We start from the raw sequence: 16,670 nt of genomic DNA, 5'->3' as shown, positions 1-16,670 counted from the left end.
CCCTCACCCCGCAGCACCGGAGGTTGGAAAGTGCTCCCACCACGCCGCCCGCGCCGGGCCGGGTGCGAGTGGGCGGAGCCCTGCCCTGCGGAGCACCTGGTCGGCGGTCTGTAGGCGGGGCACCGGGAAATAACTGGCCATCGGTTCTAGGAAGTCTCCAAGGGTGGGAGGTAGAAGCTTGGGCTCAAAACTTGCTGCCACCCACCTGCTTTACTTAAACGCCTCCCGCCTGTTTTCTCACCTTTGACCGGCGCACTAAAATGTGTTAAAAGCAGCAACTGGCCCCGAGGTTCTTAGGGGCTGATGGGAAGCACAGCGGCTCCCTCCCATTTGTGCCCCGCAGGCCCGGCCAGGGTCAGCGCTGCCCTCGCCTTGGGCTCTCTGGATAGAGGTGCACAGGCCTCCTCCATCTCTCCCTGAGGGTCACTCCGCAGTTTGTGTAACCTGAGGTGGGGCCAGGCCCGTTTTGGTACAGGGAGGCTGTTAACTGCGTTCTTGGCAGCTCACACCAGGAGAGCAAGGACGGGCCACTCGGGGCACAGAAGGCTGGTTTTGAGCTGATTAGCCTCTTGGCTTGGCGCTTCTTATTGGCTTGGTCTTAGAAATTTAAACGCCTCTGAAATTCATCAGTAAGCGCAAAGGCGTAATTACAGATGCATTTTACGGCAGCACAAACACTGCATGCTAGTTTTACATACCTTTGTGTTCTCAGGAGAGTGGGGGACTGAGGTCTGTCATGGAAAAGGGCATCCAATCTCTAGAGACCGGGGCGGTGAGGTGGTGACCCAGCGCTGCAGGCTGCAAGCACCCACAGCAGGGCAGTGCCAGGCCACCCACCCCCGGCCTTACCCAGTGGAGGAAGAAACACAGAATAAATGCAGCAGCAGAGTTTATAAATATATAACTATATTTATTTTGAATATTCAATAGTTTTTAAATTACAAGCAATTTATTGAATCACACTATGCATCAATATACAGTAAAAATCTTACAATTTAAAAATGTACACAATTTAAACTGAAAGTTCATTAACTGTTATATTGCCGTGAACCTCTTACAACTGTGTGAGCACAACAGGGAAACCTTCGAGTTGTGACGGCCCCAGGGGTCCTTGTCTGCAGCTGGAATGAAGCAGTGGATACACACAGCGGTCCGTTATGAAGATCTACCTAGGTCTGTGCCAACTTGAACAACCTCACCATGTTCCAGCCATTCAAATAACAGGTTGTTGGTGATTCAATACTGTCAACGCATCTTTTAAGAATTTCTTTATATACTAAAGAGAATCTTCCCTTTTGAGAGCCCAAACTCGAGCCAATCCCATGACTACTTCGGAATATTGTTTTTTGAGATTTAAATCTCAAGTAACTGTGTACACGCATTCTTATTTTAAGGCTACTTCTCATAAGGCTGATATTTTGAAGCCCCTCATAACTGAAGCCCAGCATCTGCAGCCTAACACTTGGTTCTCTTCTGGAATTTTCAGACGATGATGGGCTGAGTGGAGTAAAACCAGGAGCCGCCTCCCTTGCGCCTGGGCCCGCAAGACAGACGTGCAGTGAATCATTAGCCCTACAAACACCCTACGGAAAGTGCTGATAAAAGGAAGAGGTTTTGAAAGGCGTTTTACGGCAGCAAGACATACAAAGACTTTTCTTAGATGGACCCACTTCTGTAGAAAGAATCGCCTGTACATTTAAAAACAGGACAGGTGCTGCTTTCCATTCAGCTTCCTGGAGCGTCTTCACCCTTAAGATGAATGGCTTCGTACCCAGACACACAGTCCAAGTTTCAGAAGGATCTGGGGAGCACTTTTTCTATGTTTCTCTGCCTTATGACCGAGTCCTTTGATAACACAAATTAACATCTAGCTAGGAAGGAAATGAAGGTCAGATTATTTTTACTGTGGGATTTAAGATACGTAAACTCCACCAAAGTAAGACAGATCCCAAAGGAGGCCAGGAAACAGCACTATGAACCAGGTACTATGAACCTCACCTGCGTTAGCTAGAGAATGCCACTGATTTCTTTGCATAATTTATTAGGACAAGTACGGTCGGAAAACCTACTACTGGTAAAACCAACTCAGTAAAAAGAATCAAACAACAAAGCACATGCTGGTATTTCCAAAATGGGCTGAAAATTTTAATCTACGTAATTGCCTGTGTATTGCTTGAGATTTCAAAACAACATGTTAATTCACATGTTTATTACAAATATAAAATCTCCCCGACCATGCAACACCACACTAAGACCTACTGCCCCACCCCACCCCACCCCTACTCCATGTAGAAAATGTTTTTGGCAATTAATTATGAGTGATACAAACCTCAAAATAAATTAAAATGGGAATTATGTTGTTAAAATCTCCTTAATCATAGTGAAAAATGTACAGCCCCAAAACATCAATAAATGCATCCTGGGCTCACTGTATATGAAGACTATCTATTCTATGGATCTGCATGATTTCAGTCATTAAATCTGAACTCCTTGCAACTGTAATTTGAAAAAACTAGTATTAACTGCCTCTCGTTTCTCTCCCAACCAAGACCGGTAGTTAGATATAAAAATTCAGAAACCTCAGAAGTCTCCACAGCAAGAAATTCAGAGTTATGACAGTTTTGGCAAAACCCCCTCCTAATGCCCTGTGAACTGTGTTTCCCACACGCACGCCAGAGGCCAGCTCTGCAGTGCTCTGTGCTCACACCTGGGGAGGGTCAGAGGCGCTCCTTCCGTTTGGAATCTTCTTGCTCTGGAAAGTTATTGCTAGTACAAAACGGTAGTGAGCCAGACTGACAACAAAGGGCACAATCTACAATGTAAACTCTGACAAGCGCACCCCTCTGCCTCTGGGACCCGGTTCCCGTGACTCCCATCCCGTGGCCCCAGCCTGGGCCTGGCGTCTCCCAGGGTCCCGCTGGAGTCGGGAAAGCAGATCAGCACCGGAAGGCAGCTGGGACAAGAGGCCAGCGTGTGGGGACCCAGGCCCGAGGCCCTGCCCAGTGCGCACAGCACAGCCACGCTGTCTACCTGAGGACCACAGCGGGTCGAGGTCAGCTTTTTATCATCAGTACCCGGTTCCTGCCAACATTACAGCTGCACTGGACACGTGCGGGCCTTTCAGAGCAAGGGGTGAACTTGGTGCTTAATGCAAAAGTGGGGGTGTCAGTGCAGCGCAGCATTTGGGTGCAACGGCCACTCAGGCTGCCCAAGGCCCCAGCCAGGAGGCCGTGGCTGGCTGCGGAGGCCCCGCCGCTGCCCCCTGTCCCCCTCACAGCTGTGGGATGTAGTGCATCTCCTCAGTTACAGGGACCAGCTGCATTCGGACGGGATGGGACCCGGAGTGGGTCTGAGGGGACAACTCAGCTCCAGAGACTCTCGGCAGCTCAACACCTGAACTGCACAAACAGCGTGAACTCAAACCGTCCTGGCGCCCACAGCCCCCCGTGGGGCAGCTTCTACGCTCAGTTCTCCACCATCCTGGAGAAAGAAGCTACAACCCAAGGACCCCGAGGCCACCAAGGCTATGCCTCCAAACCAAGCAGAAGGGCCAGCTCTGAGGGGCAGCGACTCGGGGCCCTGCTCAGCTGGCAGACCCCCGACCCATGCAGCAGGACCCGCGCAGCAGGACGTGGGTCCCCGGGGAGAGGGTGGGGGACTGGGCACTCTGACCACAGCTGGGCTCAGGGAACCACCTGTCAATTTTTACCAAAAGGGTTTCTAAAAAGTTGGGGGAGGGGTGGGTGGGAGAATCACACGGATGGGCTGCAAAACCCTCAGCTCCTCAGAGAAGCCTCATTTGCAACAGGGAAACCACCTTATAGAGAAGAGACACAAATGTGTTTCAGTCAACAAAACAGAGCAGTCTTTTTGGACTCATCAAAAATATTTCCTGTAAGAACATAAAACGCTAACATTCAGAATCATTTATCATTTACGAAAGAGTACCATATGTACAATTCCAACAATTCTAAAGACGGCATAACACTCAAAATATTTAAGCTTTACAAGTACCATGCAGAGCAAACAAACTATAAAACAGAAGAAAAAAAATCAAACTAGTGGATAGCACCAGCTTGACCTGCCTTATTTCTCCTTGAATAATTTACGATTCTGTACAATATGAGAGACTCTTAGAACATTTATCCACAGTGCAATTACAGAAAGCAATTAGTGATTTCTTTAAAAATAATAAATATGGCTCACTGGTGCCAATTCCCACTGTGGTCCTCAGGGCCCCGTGCACAGACAGGATGGATGCACAGGTGTGGCCGCGGAGAACACCCCACGTGGGAACCAGGAACAACCCGGAGCCGACAGGTCCCCCTACGCAGGACAGGCTCACACTCCGTGAGGACGGAGTCGCAGACCCTGCCGGTGGGTGGGAGTGGCCGGGGGCGCAGGGCAAAGGCAGCAAGCTGCACTAGACCAGCTGGACGGGACCACGCCTCCGGCCGGCCCACTGCACCACTCCCTCTGGCCTCCTGGGTCCTTCTTCCCGTCCAGGATCAGCAGCCACGGAGTAGGGGGCCGCCAGTCGGCGGGTACCAGGAACGCCGCTGCGGGGGAGCAGCCGGGTCTGAGGTGCCTCTGCGTCACCTAATCTTTCTCTCCGTCTTCACTGCTTCCTGGTTAGGAGAGAGCAAGCAAAGCTGGGCTTTTAAAACGATCATCACAGATAAAAATAGTGTGCTTGGCAGCTGATTCCCACTGTAGAAAAAGGAACTGAAACCAGCAGGGGCTAGTGGCCACCTGCCAGAGCCGCCGGCCGCTTCCCGCAGGAGCAGCACCTGCCGGGCTCTCCGGCCAGCACACCTGCTCGGCTCACACGCTGCTGCGGTGTCAGTGCTCCGGGCACAGGAGAAGCCCAGCTCTGCCCCCAACACCTCTGCCCCAACAGGTCCCTGGGTAATGGGCGTTATCTAATCGGCAATTAAACAGCACAAACACAAATAAAATCTCTTTCTACTTCACAGTTACTATTTGGCCTGCAAACTCCACATCAAAAAGTGTACCTGTTAACGTTTATCTTCAAATCTAGTTATGGGGAAAAAAAGGATCCATGTGTTCAGATACTATGACTTCAAATGTGCCCTGCCTGTCACCTGTCCCCCAGGCCTCCTGGTGTCACACGAAGACCAGGACTTAATGGCAAAATCAACATTCCCAGAGAAGGGGCAGAGTGTATTTGGGCTTAAGCCCCAAGTCAAGGCCAAGTGTTATTCAGAGCACAAGCATTCTGCAAAGCTGCTTCTGTCTGGGGAACAGAAGCAGATTTGGGGGTGGGCAGCTAAGAGCAAAAAGGGAAACAGAGTGACAAAGGGGCCGGGGGGAGCAACCCCAGGGCAAGTTCTAGCCCCGGGCCAGCTGGCCCAGCAGGGCAGGGAGAAAGCCTGAGCGTGGGGATGTGGCCCAGAGAGCACACTGGTAAGGCGGGGAGCACTTCATGAAGGGTTTTGCAACCTTCTCAGCAAACCCCAGGAAGGCACCAGACGAACGCACCGTCAGCCCAGAGGAGAAGGCCTCCCAGACTGCCGCCCACCCCCGGCACCCGCATCCTCTCACCTCCCTGCTCAATGTCCGAGTCTGTGAGGTGTGTGAGAGAGAAGCTGGCGATGCTGGCAGGGGAGATGGAGAACCTGGAGTAGGACGCGTGGGGCCAGCTCTGCTCGGTGCTCCGGGGTGGCGGCGGCGGCGAGAAGTACTTGGAGGTTTGAAGGGAAGGTTTAGAGCTAAGAAGGTTACTTGTTGTCTTGGACATAAAAGGGTCTGGGGAGAAGTCATCGTCCCATTCAAAGCCTCCACCTGGAAGTAAAAAATAAAAATGACTCTCCTTTGATGACTTCACCACAAAGACCAGAGAGCCCAAGCAGTGTGTTCTGCGGGGCCAAGCACTGCCTTGGGGCGCAGATGGCGGAGCTGCTCCCGGGGTCCCAGGGCCACTGGGAGTGATGTGTGAACTGATACTCAAAACACTTCACATTGCACCTTTTAGCTTCTTTTTAAACATGCCCAAGGGGTGAAATACCTTCTTCATCAGTTGAACTTTCAGAATTCATGCACCTGCTCAGGTAGGGGGAACCTGACGTCGGCACCGGGCCGCCCAACTCAGGCCCGCGTGCTTCTCCTCCGCAGGGGCCCAGCTCCTTGGTTGGGGTCTCCTGAAAAGCCGAACACAAGTTCCTGTCAGCCAACGCCTGCTCTGGGGAGCCCACGGGGCACTGGTTCATCAGTGGTGACCCGGGGCGTCCGGTGCTGGGGAAGGTGGGCCCGGGCTCGAGCCCCATCTCTCCCCTCGAACGGCTCTAAATCCCGGGGAGATGCACAGAGGGGCTTCAGGAAGCCTCCGGGAAGGAAACGGAGCAGGCAGGGTGGAGAACTGGAAGTCAAAGGCCACCAACCCCGCAGAGCACTGACCCAGCCCAAGCGATCCTGGGCTAGCAGTAATCGGGTGGCAGGCACCCGAATTCTGAGGAGGGTGAGCTTCCTCCCCACCTGGGGGAGGAGCTGTGATCCCTCTCTGTCCACCCACAGTGCAGCTGTGCGGTGCAGTATGGTGACCCGAATCCCGGCTCTCTGGCCGGAGGACCGCAGAGAGGAGGCCCGAGACACTGGCAGTACCAGGGACCCCAAGGGGAGGGGGAGCTCAGGAAAGGGACCCCATCAAGTTGTTTACAAGCTCCCAGCTTACCACCCCGCAGCTGCTCAGGGTATATGTGACCCGAAACAGTGCACCAGAGCTTTGAGAACTGAACTACAGACAAAACCACAGCCACGGCCAGTTGGCCCAGCAGGTGGCACGTGCACGGGACAGGGTCAAACAACACAGCAAAGGCCCTGAAAGGGGACCCCCATCCCCACAAGGCTGGTTGGAACGTGCGACCTGAACCCCACTGGGTCAATGCCTGTTCAGACAGAAATATCAACATCCTCCACAGACTCTCAACAAGACACAGAATCACATAAAGTAACAAGAGTGCGACCTAAAATTACTCAGCACCCGGAGAATCGGGAAAACCTCAATTCACAGGAGGCAAGACAATCAACAGATGCCAATGCCAAGATGTCCTCAGATGTTGGAATTACCTGAAAAAGACTAGTATGAATAGAAAAGTCTCAGCAAAAGAACAGGTGATAAAAAGGATAAGGAAATGGAACTTTCGGAACAGAAGAATACCACAACCGAAAATTTAAACTCCCTGGATGCACTCAATAGCAGAATGGAGATGCCAAGAGGACGGAGTAAGTCACTCTGAAGTAGATCAACAGAAACGATCCAATGAGAACAAGAGTGAAAGCAAACCTTGGAGGGAGATGGGGGCAGAGCCTCAGGACCTACAGCCCAGGGGGCACAGCAAACGGCCCGACACCTGGCTCCCAGAAAAGGGGGGGACAGAGTCTGGTGAAGAAGTATTTGAAGAAATCATGACTGAAAACTCCCCAAATCTGGTGAAAGACATACAACTACAGGTTCAGGATGCTTTGCAGACGTGAAATGAGATAAATACAAAGAAATCCACGCCTGTAATTCAGAAACCCATAATCCCTACTCAACTACTGAAAACCAGAGGCAAAGGGAAAAGCTCCTGAAAGCAGCCAGACATCATATAATGCTGGAAAAAGGAAACGTCACCACAGAAATCCATGCTCAGAGAAAACATCCCTGAGGAGTGAGTGTGAAATAGACGTTCTCAGATGAAGGAAAAAAGGCCAAACAAACCCCTTCAAACAGAAGGGGAATGGTAACAGAAGGAACCCTGGAACATCCGAAATGAAGTAAGAACAGTAGTAAATATCTGAGTTAAATATAATCCTTCTTCTTCTCTTCAGTTTCTTAAAACATGTTTGACAAATTCAGCCAGCCTTGGCTCACGCAGTAGTCAGCGGGTATCTACTTCACCAGAAGTAAAACGGACGGCACTGTCTGATGGTCTGAAGGCAGGAGGCTGGGAGCGCAGAGGGCCCACAGGGCAGTGAGGCCCCGAGGGTCCTCCTGGAGCGGCTCAGGTAAAATGCTGATTCTGCGTAGGCTGTGAAAAGTCAAGTATGTATACTGCAATCCCAAGAACCACTCCAGAAACTATACTAACAGAAGAAATATAGTAAAAAAAAAAAAGACAATAGGTAAAAGGTAATGCTAAAACCTGTTCAAATTACCCAAAAGAAAGCAAAAATAGGAAGAGAAACAAGAACCAGAGGACCAAACAGAAACATCGAATACAATGGTGCACCTGAGTCCAAACAGGAATAATTTTATTAAATGTTAGTGGCCTAAAAACACCAATTAAAAGACAGGAAATCTCAGAAGAGATTTTTCTAAAATGGCCTGACTAGATGCTACCCACAGGAACTGTTGTCAAGTACGGTGATACTTAAAAAGATACTTAAAACATTAAAAGTACAAGGATGAAGAAAGAGACATTATGCACATATTAAGCAAAAGCAAGCTGGCGTGGTTTTATGACTGTCAGACAAAGGAATAAAGAAGGGCGCTGTGCAACGGCAAAAGATCAATTCACCAGGAAGATCTCATCTTCTTAAATGTGGACGAAGTTAACAACAGAGCCACAAAACAGATGCCACAAAAGCTGAGAGAAATAGACAAATCCGTAGCTGTAGTCACAGACCTCAACCCTTCTCTCTCGGCAGTAGAGCAAGCAGACGGAAAGATCAGCAACAACGCAGAAGGGACGACCACCACCATCAAGCCACCGGACCCGACGTCTACAGGACAACCCGACCCCCGGACGCAAAAGGCACGTTCTTCCAGGTGCACGCGGACCCGTCACCAAGACAGGCCGTAACTCTGGCACTAAAACAAAACAACACGGCAGGTTCAGTTCCAAACCACCACAATACAGTGAGTATCTCGATAAAGTGAGTCACACAGAAAGAGAAAGAGAAAAAAATAGAAAAAACAAAACAAAACAAAACAACACATTTAAAGGAATTGAAACTCTACAAAATATGTTCCCTGACCATTATGGAATTAGACTAGAAATTAGTAACAGAAAGTACAAGAAAATCTCCAACCTTTGGGAATGAGGCAGTATTTTTATAAATAACCCATAGGTCAAAGAGAAAGGCTCAAAGGAAATCACAAGATATTAAGATTTGTGGGATGGAGTTACAGCAGTACACAGAGGGAAATGTGCTGCATTAAATGCTAATGTTAGAAAGAAGAAAGGTCTCAAATCCTAAGCTTCTACCTTGAGAGTCTAGAAAAAGAAAAGCAAAATAAATTCGAAGCAAGAAGAAGGAAAGAAATAATAAAGATAAAGCAGAAATCAATAAAAATTAAAGAGAAAATAAACATTCTGTAAAGCCAAGATCAGTTTTTTCAAAAGATGAATAAATCTATACAATCTCTTCCCAAAAGAGGAGGAAATACAGCTGATCCTTGAACAACGCGGGGTGAGGGGCACCGACCCCCCACACAGTCAAATGTATGCCTATCACTTTATAGTAGGCCCTTGGTGTCCACTGTTCTGCATCTGCAAATTCAACCAGCCTTGGTCCTGTAGTAATCAGTGGGTATTTAGTGAAAAAAATCTGCATGTAACTGGACCTGCGCCACGCAAGCCGGAGTTACTCAAGGGTTGACTGTAACTTTCCAACTCATTTTATGAGATCAGCATTACCTTGATACCGAAAACCAAAGACAGTGCCAAAGCACAATTAGCCAAATAAGCAAACACCCCCCAAAATTACAGACCAATACACCTCATGGAAGTAGACACAAAACTCCTCAACATACTAGCAAATCAACAAGAGTAAAACCTTACAACCAAGCGGGCTTTATTTTCCAAGAGGGCAAGGCTGACTCAATGCTGAAAACCAGTGCATGCAATCCAACATACCAGCACGCTAACAGGAACCACGCGCTGCTAGCAACTGGACTGCAAAGTGCACTGGGCAAAATTCAGCGCCCATTCGGGATAAAAACTGCTTCAAACCAAGAATAGAAGAGAACCTTCTTGATCTGGTAAAATACATCCACAAAAATCCTACATCACAATCAACGGTCCAGGACTGAGTGCTATTCTCCTGAGGTCGGGTTCGAGGTTTACTCTCATCTCTCCTGTTCAACACCGTACTAGGAGTCCTAGCTAGCGTACAAGGTTAAGAAAAAGAAATAAGAGAGATACGGTTTGGTGAACAAATCTGTTTCTAATTGCAGACGTGACTGATTTTGTAGAAAACCACAAGGAATTTGAAAACAAACAAAATATTCCTAGAACTAAGAAGCCAGTACAGCAGGATACAAAGTCCACACACACAGGTCTGACTGCAGACCACCAGGAAGGTTTCAGGACTTCATTCTGGACTCTACCCACTTTCCGACTTTCTCTACGACACTGCCCCCGTCCTCGTATCTCACCTTTATTACGCACATCCTACACTTGATCTCCGTGCCTTCGTTCCTGTAACCATCATGCCTTGAGTCTCCATGTTTCGCCTTCCTGCCCTGCCCTGTGAAGCCATCAAAACATCACACCCCCACAACGACCACACACAGGTTTAGCCCTTCCGTAGCCCGGGGGTTTCCACCAGAGTCACGTCCAGCTCACCGCTCCAACTACCCCAACCCCTCATCCGCTCCGGCCCTCTGCCCACACTGCTCACAGCACACACTTTATAACTACGTCTACCCCACCCACGGACCAGTGGTGAAGTGCACAACAACTCAAGTTCACGGAGGGGGTGAAGACAGGGATGTGGGAACTGGAACGACTGATAACAAAACACAAAATCTGGGGCCAGGCGATCCCTTCTCTCCTCCACTCAGTGCAAAAATGGCAAACTATTTCCCTAGACTCCCTGACCCACAAGTTCTGAGGCTGGGATGTGTGACCCTCCCGCCCCTTCCCACAGATCCGAAAAACTGAGGTCAAGTCCAGGAGTCTACTTTTTTTCCCCCAAAACCTGCCTGCCTTCACCAGCCCTGCCTACATGTCGTAGCTCAGATGTGGCAGTCTAATTTTTTTCAGCAGCACCATAAAAACTGAATACAGAAGAACAACAAAGCGTAAAGGAACAGCAACTGAGGGAAGACCCACCCCCGAGGGAGGACGTGGAGCAGCGCCCAGAACCCCCCAGGTGTGGGCAGAGTCTCAAGTGTGAGGCCCAATGCTGAACCGGAGGCTGAGCCACCAAAGTCTCAGTTCCAAGGACTAAATGCAAAGGGAGGGCCAACCATCTAAGGAGACACCGCCAAGGCCTTCCGCACCTTCTGCAATGGCAGCTTCACTTACAATCCAGAAGCAAATTCAAGGGCTACAAAGACTGGTCAACAAAGAGCATTTAAAAAAAAATGTCTGAATTGTAGGTGGCCTCATTTTTAAGGAAGCCCAAGTCTGAGCCCACTCAGCAGTGACAGTGGGGAGGAGGGAAGGGCCAGCTCCTCACCAGGATGGCCAGGGACTCTGTCCTGCTGCCCAGTCCCGCCCCAGCCCCACATGTGAGCCCACACTGTCCCAGCTCGCACCAGCATGCCGGGCACTACTGCTGATCGCAGGTTATAAAAATGTGTTCTGGAAAGGAACCTGGAAGGACCCTGGAAGAGCATGCAGACCCCCTTCCCTTAATTTAATAGGTGTTCCATGTGCAAACCACAGTTCTGCATATTCTTGGAACTGTCACGGTCACCAACCCTCAATTCCTTTTTTTGAGGAACGATAAAACAATCTGTGGCTCCAAAGTGGCAATCAGAAAAAAAGCAGGCCCACTTTCCTAACACATCCAGGAATCCTCCAACGTGTCAGTTTGGAGGTAACGGCTAACACACCTGGTCAAACAGATAGACCGTGACATCATCAAAAAACGTCACCGCCTTCTTTCCCTTCTTCCAGTCGTGGGGTGGCTGATCAGTGGCGGCAGCGGCCGAGGGTTTCAACAGGCCCCGCAGGTGCCGTCCGTCCTCGCTGCTCAGGACCACGGGCACTGGGTGCTCCGTCTCGTCCTCCGACTCAGAGCTGAGGCTGTGCAGGTTGAAGGCCCGCAGCTCCTCGTCCGAGTCGTCGCTGTTCTCATCCTCCTCGTCCGCGTCGATGCCATCCTCGGCGAGGTCGAGCATCCCCGACACACCGAGTTTCCCCAGGTACTTCCCTTCGACGTCGGGCTCCTTCAGCTTGGGGGCCTCGGGGTGGCCGCACGAGGCCTTCTCCCCCGTGGGGGCCGCTGGGCCGCAGGAGCAGAAGGCGGGCTTTGCAAACGCGAGGAGCTCATTGGTGTTAGTCCCTGTGGAGGCCAGCATGCAGGGGGGCTCGTCCTGTGCCTCAAGGTCATCCCCGCTGCTCAGCTCTGAGTTCAAAAGACTCGAGGGGCTGCCAGCCCCATCGTCAGAAGGACACGTCTGTCTGGCAGCATCCGTCACTGCTGGTTCCCACGTGTCTCCTAGTTCCACCTGATGGGAATTTTGCAGAGCAGGCAGACAACTCTGGTCTGGCTGGCGGCTCCCAGTTTCCAGGCAGCCGTCTGAGGCACCGGGACTCTGCGCTGGGGTGACAGGCTCGGGCTGGGGCTGATCCGCTCCCAAGGCCGACGCCAGGGCTCCCAGGACTCCCTCCGACTTCCTCTCGGGCTCAGAATCGTTGTCGGAGAAGTAAGCAGAGTCTCGGTATGAGCTCTGGGAGCCGGGGGTGGAAGTCTGTGGGCTCACTTCTGTGCCTCTGTGGCCATCGGCCACGTCTGAGATGACGATGACAGGGTTGGGAGGCAGCCCTCTGTGAGCGCCATCGCCCGCTGGGGCCGAGTCGGGGGCTGAGGCGCTGTCGGGGGCAGGGTGCAGCGTCCACTCGGGGGACTCCAGGTTCTCGGTCTCGTAGCCGCTGTCCGCAGGCTTATCGGGGGGCAAGAGTTTCTGTGGCGAGTGAGGGCCCAGGGAGCCCAGCAGCACCTCGTGGACGTCCACCGAGTCCAGGGAGTCCGGTGTCTCCACGGACTGATCCGAAGGCGGGATGGGCACTGACAGGCTGTCCTCCAAAAGGCTGTCCTGACTGGCCGAGTCCGAGGAAAGGGTGGACACCAGGCCCCCCTCTTTCGCAGCAGCATCTTTACAACCCAGCTGACTCAGAGTCTCTGCAGCTTCCGGGTCTCGCCGCAGGAGACCACAGCTGCGGCGGTCTTCCGAAAGCCCTTCGTCCTGAAAGTTCGGTCCCAGTTCTGGAAGGCCACTCCCTACACTCACCTTACTGGCTAACGTGTCACTGACAAGAACTGCGTCACTCTTGCTGAGTCTCAAGGCCCCCCCATCTTGGTGAGTCAGGTCACGGGACCCGTCGCCGGTGGGGGGCACGTCTCCCCAGGCCAGCGCGGAGTCCGGGCTGACCTCTGGGCAGACAGGGTCTTCGCGTACGCTGACACCCAGACACACGGGCTTGGCTCCTCCCTGCTTCAGGGACCCAGCTGGAGAGACGTCGGGAGGCGTCCCCTCTGCCTCGAGCGAGGTAGGTGGTGCCTGCACTTGTGGGGAGGACGGCGACGTTGCGTCCCAGGTGCTGCCCTTGGGTGCCATGCCCGTGTCCCTGCCCCTCATGCCTACGTTTTCCTGCAGCAAAGAGGAGCCTGGTTTATCTTCAGCAAACGTAAGCTCAGCATCCAAAGAGTTTCTACTCGGAGCTTCTAACAGAGTTTCAGGAAAACCAGCGTTTTTAAGTTCTGTTTGAAGATCGTTTACATGTTCTTTGCTAGATAAGGAGTCTTTCAGTAAGTTCTTCTCTTGAAGAAATAAAAAGTTTTCTGACAATTCTTCAATATCCAGCCGATCAAAACTATCTTGGCGCGTAAGATTTTCTGATGAACAAACAGGCTCACCATCAAAAAGCTTACGGGGCTTTTCTTTCTCAAAGTGGCGTGTAGTTACTGGCTCTCTGGGGTCATCCAAACTTGAACTGAAGGTGGTCGGCTTAAAGTCAGCTTGAACTCCATTGAGTTCCATTAAGTCAAATATTTTTTGGTGACTGGGCAAAGCCTCTGGTTTGTCAAGATCATTAAATATACTGTTGAAAGGGCTCTCAGGGCCCTTGGTACCATGCACACCCTCAGGTTCACTGGCATCTTTGGGGTCTGCACCGTTCTGGAAGAAGTCCTCGTCTGTGCTGGACTCCTCAAACTCACGATTCCTGAGGGTCAGAAGCTGGGACGCCTCGTCACCGACCCTTTCTGAATTATCCATTTCAGTTGTGAGCAGCGTGGGTGGGTAATCAAGCTCCAAGTTACTACCACTTTTTTCTTCTAACTGGATGTAATAGTCACTTCCAACGGAAAGGTTGTGGGCATCAAAAACGGGCACCACCCCGGGGGCCCGCAGGGGGACATCCTGGCCACTGTCATCTTGTTTCCCGGATCCGGGGTCTGAGAGCGAACTCTCAAAAACTTCTGTGGGGAAGAAGATGCTTGTGTAGGACAAGGCTTCGTCGGGGTGGCCCCGGCCGCGTTCGTCGAAGTGGTCATGCTTGGCTGCCTCCCAGACGTACTCAAAGCTCAGGCCCTGGCTGGTTTCAGTCACGGTGAGGACTTCCTCCATTTCTCGACCAAGCCGGTCCCTGGTGAAATGGTCGAGGATCGGGAACGCAGCATTATTTGAAGCGTCTCTGCTATTTGCGTTTGGTTTGAGAGCATTCCACTGCTGTTCAAAGTCGACCTCCGAGTCCCTCTGGCTCTGCATCCGCAGGTAGGTGAGCAGTCTGTGCACGTCTTCAGCCGCCGGCCTCTTGTCTGGTGACAGCCAGCAGAACTGTAAGACTTCATACCTGGGCAACACATGAGAGGTAATTAATGGACGGAAGATAAAGTGTTTTCAAATAGGAAAAGACCTCACGAGGACCCCAGGCCAACTCCACACCCCAGAAGTTCCTGCACTTTAATCACTGCCAACCGCCTGAAGGAGTTCAGTTCACGGTGAGATCATGGTGCAAGGGGAAATAAAGAAATGCAAAATGTGGCTAATTCTCCTGCGTGCTCAGGACACCTTCTAGGATCCCCACAATTCTTCTGCCGTGTCATTTTTCTTTGGGCATTTTCCAGGGACACAGCCACCAAATTTGGAAACAGTTCTAAAATGCTCTCCTCCTGACACAACTGCTACAGATAATCTGTTTAGTAAAGAATGCCCTGGGCTAACATCCTGAGATTCGCTCGCTTTATTCTGCGAGAATTCACATAGACAAGGGCTGCTGTCACTCATCACTAAAGACTCCCCCAACGAAAAGCAACACCACAGTCTTCTGCACAATCTTAGATCATGAAAGGAGCTCAGAGTGGAGAAAGGAGCCCAGAGAAGGCGGCGACCAGGGCTGGGTCTTCGGAGGCTGGCCTCAGCGCAGCCAGCACCTTACACCGTAGCCGCGATCAGATGGGAAGACACGGACGACGCCACAGTATCAGATTCACAGCCTAAGTGTCCAGTTATTCTGAGTGAGCTGGTTCTAGCAAGTGGAGGGGCTGAGCAACGCCCACGGCAGGGGCAGCAAGCTTCAGGGACACTGCTAGCTGGGGGCGGGTGACACGGAGGCATCGCCACGAGTGAACCCGATCATAACTGGAAACAGAGTGAGAACTGGCCTGAAGATTCGTAAGTAGCAAATTTGTTGGCAAATGTCAACATACATTAGGCAAACTAGTCTCAATTGCCAATTTAAATATGACCCTGTCTACTAGGCTGCCCATCCCTCCTCCTCTCACACGTCTCACACATACAAACAGCCTCAGTGAAAAGTCACTCCACAACAGGAAACTCCCTCAAAATGGACTTTTCTAATTAGTTCAGACTTAATATTTTTTCTTATTACATGTAATATATCAATTCCTGATTGTCCTACACATTTTTCAACAATAGCATTGAATTTTAAAAAAGGATGTTAATTCTAAAATCAGTCATAAATATATTTAAGTGGCTCTCTTTCATAACATTCACTGTTTACAAAGAGGGAACACATAACTAACACCCAGCGGCGACAGGACTCCCTTATCTTTGGAGAACACGTGACACAGGTTACCCACCATCTGTCCGAGTAAGGCTGCTCCAGCTGGGGCTTCGGGAGTTTCGTGTCTCGCTCTCGAATGACCTGATTGAGAACATCTAAGTTGGAAAGGCTGGAATAAGGCTGAGCAGCATTCTCAAAAAGCTCCCAAAGTGTCACACCCAGGGACCTGGGGGAAAAAGAAAAGTTTTTTTCCCCTTCAGATGTCAAATTTTTCATACCCACATTTTAATTTGTACAATCATTAGTAATTTTAAACACAAAGTGTCTACTGGAAAGGTTATTCGAGATAGCTCTTTAACATGATTTAGAAACAGGCATTTCTATTAAAATGAGGACCACAACAAGGATACCTCATCAGATTTACTAATGGAATCTTACTTCAGGAGTTCTGGCCAATGCAAAACAATACGAGACGGAGATCACAGGCATAATTACAGAAGGCGCTAATGTGACCGTCAACTTCGAAGCTCAAGAAATTACTTGAAAGATCATTACAGTGTTTTTTAAGAGTTCAGCAAGATGGCTAGATACAAGATAAATACACTGAATTTTGAGATTTTGGGTGGGAAAAAAAAATCCCATTCACAATAGTAATAAACAGTAGAAACCTTTAAATGAGTGATTCTTCCCTGTTGGCCCTTGTATTTCTTGCTGTAGCTATTCCTGAGTATTGGGGGGGCCTCG

At 50.6% G+C, this 16,670-nt stretch overlaps 1 protein-coding gene across 2 annotated transcripts in view; it reads right to left on the bottom strand.

Annotated features, from left to right (window-relative positions):
* Positions 1–2,118: 2,118 nt before the first annotated feature.
* The window catches only part of LMTK2 (lemur tyrosine kinase 2), a 67,810-nt gene continuing 53,258 nt past the window's right edge, over positions 2,119–16,670 (bottom strand). For both annotated transcript variants that reach the window (XM_032460040.1, XM_032460041.1), the window contains exons 10-14: positions 16,003–16,152; positions 11,789–14,753; positions 6,029–6,161; positions 5,566–5,805; positions 2,119–4,628 (exon numbers count right to left, since the gene is read on the bottom strand). In XM_032460040.1, coding sequence (XP_032315931.1) covers positions 4,600–4,628; positions 5,566–5,805; positions 6,029–6,161; positions 11,789–14,753; positions 16,003–16,152 — 3,517 coding nt within the window. In that variant the 3' untranslated portion in view covers positions 2,119–4,599. The remainder of the gene's footprint in view (positions 4,629–5,565; positions 5,806–6,028; positions 6,162–11,788; positions 14,754–16,002; positions 16,153–16,670) is intronic.

Source organism: Camelus ferus, chromosome 18 (genome assembly GCF_009834535.1).
Source record: "Camelus ferus isolate YT-003-E chromosome 18, BCGSAC_Cfer_1.0, whole genome shotgun sequence".
Classification (NCBI taxonomy): domain Eukaryota; kingdom Metazoa; phylum Chordata; class Mammalia; order Artiodactyla; family Camelidae; genus Camelus; species Camelus ferus.
This window is presented reverse-complemented; position numbering and strand designations above follow the sequence as displayed.